The 5,628-nt window shown below is 31.0% G+C and overlaps 1 protein-coding gene across 1 annotated transcript; it reads left to right on the top strand.

Moving 5' to 3' along the window:
- Window positions 1–1,222: 1,222 nt before the first annotated feature.
- LOC104710645 (UPF0496 protein At3g28270-like) lies at window positions 1,223–3,005 on the top strand. The gene is made up of 2 exons (XM_010427275.2): window positions 1,223–1,308; window positions 1,940–3,005. Exon 2 carries the CDS (start codon window positions 1,951–1,953, stop codon window positions 2,788–2,790), a length of 840 nt encoding a protein of 279 aa, XP_010425577.1. The 5' UTR covers window positions 1,223–1,308; window positions 1,940–1,950; the 3' UTR covers window positions 2,791–3,005.
- Window positions 3,006–5,628: the final 2,623 nt, after the last annotated feature.

The raw sequence follows: 5,628 nt of genomic DNA, 5'->3' as shown, positions 1-5,628 counted from the left end.
TTCAATAAAAACAAGGTTAGAAATCCTAAAAATTAGATTAATAAGGAATAGAGGGAGTACGTATAGCTCTTAAATAAAATGACATGTAATTAAATCTTCGTAGATAACCTTTTCAAATAATACATGATACGTTCATATAATTTTTGACTAATTAAAAAACATGTCAGTATTCTTAGTAGATAACCTTTTTAATAATACATGATACTTTAATATATATTTTGATTATAAATAACAGGTCAGTATTTTTAAAATAATGTACAATATAGTTCTTTAAAAAACAATAACATGTAAATATTCCTTATTGATAACCTTTTGATAATAATACATGAGAATTTGTTAGTAACGTCTTTTTATAAATATCTCTATTCAAAAATATTTTTTTTTCATTTTTACCCTCTTTTTATTTTAATGACCATCGACCACAAACACAACCGCAAGATCAAAATCACAAACACAAAAAGCATCCCACTGGCAAGCACAAGCACAAATATCGAATTAGGAATTTCAATTTAGAAGCTCACTTGAAGCAATGACGTCTGAGGGGAGAAACCGAAAGACAAAAAACAAGACCGATTTTTTTACGTCATTGTTGCATCAACAAAACGGCTGTAAAATAAAGGAAAATGGAAAGAAAACATCGCATCAACCAAATGTCTACAAATAGTACTCTCACTAGAAAGGTCTTGTGGTAACACCTGCGAACCAAAAAAATGGTTCGAGTGAGTGTCGATCGACATCAAAAAATGTTGGTTATAATACACACGAACCAAAAAATATGTTTTAGGGTGGGTATCAAACGATACCAAGATGGTCTCGGTCAACACCAATAGTTCCCAGATGGACCGACTTGAGTTAAAACCCTCGTTTTGTTGCGTTCAGTGTTTTCCATTTGTCTTAGCATGAATTATATTCCCTCCGTTTCAAAATATAAGATGTTTTAGAAAAGATTTTTGTTTCATAATATAGGATGTTTTCAAGTTTCTATGCAACTTTAAGATTACTTTAGTATTTTATATTATGCAGTATTGTTTCTGATTGGTTGAACTTGTTAAAAGTAAATACTTTTTAATTTGCGTGCTTTAGTTAAAACATCCTATATTTTGAAATGGAGGGAGTATATTTGTAAACTTATCAATGTTGCTTTACATCTATTGAGGTTATAGTTGTAATTAGCCAACACAGGCTTCTCCTTTCTCTCCTATAAATACTTGTAGATCACTAACCTAATAAATCATTCAAACTACAAACCTGTAATATATTCGTCAAAGAAGGTTAAGGTTATTCTCCTCTATTCTGATCCAATTTCTGGTAATTCTCTCTCTCTCTCTAGCTCGATTTGATATGTTCGGCACATCCTTGCTTTTAAATATTGCATATATATATATATATATATATATATATATATTTATTCATTTATGATGAAATCAAATTTTGAAGTTTTTTTACACCTACAACTATATATAGAAGTAAATTATTTTTTATTACTAATTTTAATTTTTTTGCTGTTCGGTTTTTCTAATTATTATCAAAATTTTATTTTTCTTCATGAATTTTTACAGGTAACTGTATTTTTTCTCTGTACTGAATATTTTATATGTGACTCATAAAATGATTTTTTATTGAAATTAAGAAATCAAAATTAGTATTTTAATCGAGAATGATGTACATATGAATATTAAATTAAATATATAAGTAGTTTTACAAATTTATTTTTCATCTAATCAAGGAAATTATATTTTGAAAACATTATATTATATCTACAAAATCCGTTCTTATTGTAATGCATGACTTACGTAGGTTGATTAATTATAATGCATTAAAACAAAAAAGTTTAAATTTTTGGTAAACGGAGAATGGTTGTTAACGTCTCTGATTTTGGAAGCTCGGTGTATGCAAAATCTGTGCTCTACCTTTTCTTGATATTATTTTTTCCTTTCAGTAATATCATCCATGGCATTATCCGAAGAAACGATGCCGAAATGCTCAGAAGACCTGAGTGCTTACGAATCCGCTTGGGAAGACCACCCAGAGCTCAAATCCTTATATTATTCGCTTGAGCAGCCAACCATCACAGTGATAAACTCCCTTACTGCTGGAGCCGAAACTGGATTTTTTTCCCAACACGCAGTACGCATGGAGGTCTCCAAGAACCTATTTGAAGTTACGCAAGATTTGAAAAATTTTACTTATCAAAGCGACAACTTAGCTCTAAAAAGTATGGGAAGAGCCTATTTTAAAAATATCCTGACCATTTTTGAGTTTTTCGATAATGTAATGGATCGCGTGGAGAAAGCAGAAATGGGCCAACTTTTCCTCCTAGAGGCCGTGGCTCAGTTTGACAAAGAGTCGGGAGAAAACGATTTTGGTGGAAAAAGGAAGAGGTATTTAAACACCTTGAAGGAGCTGAAGTACTTTAAAGCCATGGGAGATCCTTTTGATGGCCTAGTGCTCACGCCTCACTACGAGTTCCACCGGGTCCAGGATGTTCAGCTGCTCCTTTTGCAAGACTCGCTCCCCATCGTATCTGATTTAGTCCACCAGCTACAAAAAAGGATCTTGTCTCTTATGCAAAACGTGAATGAAGCTATTAAGGATGAGGAGGACATGAAAACTGCCCTCAACTCAATCAGGGAGAAAGTAACTACATTAACAGAGACAATCAAGGAGGTTGGTGATACTGTGGCTGATCGTAGCAAACTGATCCTTGAGGCGAGATTTAACTTTCTCAAACAGATCGACGATTTGTTCAACGCAAGGTTGAAGGCAAAGATCAACGGTTCTGGAAAATAGCATCGCGGTCAAACGTTATGAATGTTTGTTATTCAAGAGTCAACTTCCATATTTTCTATGTTTTAATAATTAGTATGAGGGGTTTACAGCCCATCGTACCTTTTTACTTTACTTTGTAACGTTGACCATCCGAGAGGATTGGTTAATATGTACCTCTATCCCCTATGTATTTTATAATTAATCCTTTGAAATAAAAGTTTGTTGTTTTGTTTTTACCTTCATCTTCACAAATTAAACGATCAAATCACTTTACTTTCCATATAAACCAAGTTTTAATTGCAGACTCCATCCTCATTTTCTTCTCGTTGTTTGATTGCGTAGATTAAGATATATACTTTCTCTATAATTACATTAACCTAGAGTCTCCTTCACCTCTCTTGTATATATTATATGGCTGTACAAATACTTTGTCATAAATGGAAAAACATGTTCTTTTTTTTTTTGGCTGCAATCTTCTCATATTTCTCTTCTTTCAACCTATTGACACAAGTCAAACACTTCTCGATGCTAACATAATCAGTGTCAGTAAACTCAACTTCCCCTACTACATCACATTGATTCTTCAAGTCCATGCTCTGCTTGACATGATCTTTGTTGGCCACCACCTCCATGAAACTTCGACTATGCCAGTCCAGACCACAAAACAAACAACAATGAATCCGGCCTACACCAAAAAGCGCCCACAAGACAAGCTCATATATATACAATGGTCTCTTGTATCCAACAAAAAATAACGTGGCCAAGATGCGGAAAGATATCGCTGCAACTTACGCCAAGCCAAGCAGGGTCACATTCAACAACTCCAATTTCAATTAATTCCCACTGAAACAATATTCTGAAGGTGATAACCATTATATTGAAGAGTATACATATATACGGTTTAACTACTTGTTTTTGATCAGCTTGCTCTTAGAACAAGCCGATCCATTTTTTTTTAAGATAATAACTAGGTAACAACCCGCACTATGTGCGGGATAAATCGATTTAGAGAAAATTATTATAAGCAAAATTATTATCCTAAAACTAATAGTATTTTTTTGTGTCAAATAATATTATTATGTAACTAAAGTTTTTTTAGCTGCGTTTCTTTCGTGTAAAACATAGGTTTCACCGGTAAAATCTTTAAATGTGTAAGAATTTTTATGGTAGAGAAAGTATTGATCAAATGTTATTATTTATTGCAACATGTCTTTTGTCTGGTATAAAAATCAAATTCATATCTTCTTATGTTTTATCGAGTAATCATACCAATCTTGCATGTTTCTTATGTAACCATAACAACACATATTAAATTATTCGGTAATTTAATTATTTAATTTAATTATATGTTAATAACAATCGGATTCTAAACTAAATTTTCTGAAGATAATCTCACGCATATTCCTATTCGGTTATCAATATTTCCATTTTTAGTCAATAATCACACTAAATGTTGAGATTAATTAGTTTACATACTTAGATATATATAAATAATCACACATCACAATATCCCCTAATTTGTAGTCATTCTTATATTTATTTATGAATATATATAATTACATTTATTGGGAATTAAGTTTCTTTTAATGAGTAGAAAATTCAGGGATAATCAATTATAATAACTATTGAAAGCTTATTATTTAAATTATTATGGTAATAATACTAACATAAAAAGAACATTTCATTTTATATGATTTTGTTAATAGTTATATGTTCTATATTTTTATTAACTTTATATTAATTGATATATTTTTATAGCCTTTTTAAAATATTTTACTTATATTGATTTTAAGAAATCAATTTTTATATTGATTTCAAGAAATAAGTATAACTTTGACTTGTATATTTGTAAGTATATTTTAGTGAAATTTTGCGATAAAATAGTATATAATTATTTAATTTGTTTTAATATGTGATATTTAAATTTGTGTAAAAAATGATGACACATCTAATTATTATTCAATTAATTGTTTTATTTGAAAATATAATAGTATGTTAATGTAATTAAGTAGAAAATTTAAGGTTACTTTGCTAAAAGGTGCATAAAACTCCCTGGCGGCGACACATCATCATTTTCAATAGTGTGCTTCTCTATTAATATATAGAGGATACAAGAGATAATATATCTGTTTGTCTCATATCCACTAGCAACCTAACAACAACCAACAATAATCTGCTGAAATACTAAGGCCCGATTGGTATTAGTCTTTTAATTTTTTAAAATTTTTACAGTCACTTTAATTTTTTCCTTCTTTATTTCTCAAAATCAGGCTGTAAAACTTTATAAAGTGAAACAACCCTTCCCATTTTTTTTTTTAATATTAATTCACTAGTTGTCTCATACCCCCTATCAACCTAGCAACAATCAACATCAGCGGATAACCAAAGAAAACAATTCCATTAATCCAATGAAAATTCCAACAATAATAATCCAATAACAAATAATGCAATAATCCAAAACCAACAATGAAATAATAAAGTTCCAACATCCTACAATGTTCTATCAACTCAATAATAGCAACCTAACAATAGCTAGACCACAATCAATCAAGCCTCTAGTACATCCTCCTCCTCATCGCCTTTGATTCCACGATCACACTTTGCCTTTATCTGCACACCACAAACAACAATTGAGATGCGTAAGTATTATCATAAATACTTAGTGAGGCCGTCCTCTCATCTACTAGGTTATACACACAAGCATTTGAGACTCTCATGTTTAAGCAAAACAAACAAACAACACACAACAATACATCAAACCAGGAAAAATCAGTCTCGGATGAGACTAGTGTCGACTGATGCCTCATCGGTGTCGATCGATGCTAGAAAAACTGGTGTCATGCTATATAGTGTCGACCG

Source organism: Camelina sativa, chromosome 9 (assembly GCF_030686135.1).
Source record: "Camelina sativa cultivar CO46 ecotype springtype chromosome 9, ASM3068613v1".
Classification (NCBI taxonomy): Eukaryota; Viridiplantae; Streptophyta; class Magnoliopsida; order Brassicales; family Brassicaceae; genus Camelina; species Camelina sativa.
This window is presented reverse-complemented; position numbering and strand designations above follow the sequence as displayed.

Bases quoted from the DNA above. Each gene is read 5' to 3' on its own strand.
- LOC104710645 (XM_010427275.2), top strand. From the start codon at position 1,951: ATGGCATTATCCGAAGAAACGATGCCGAAATGCTCAGAAGACCTGAGT.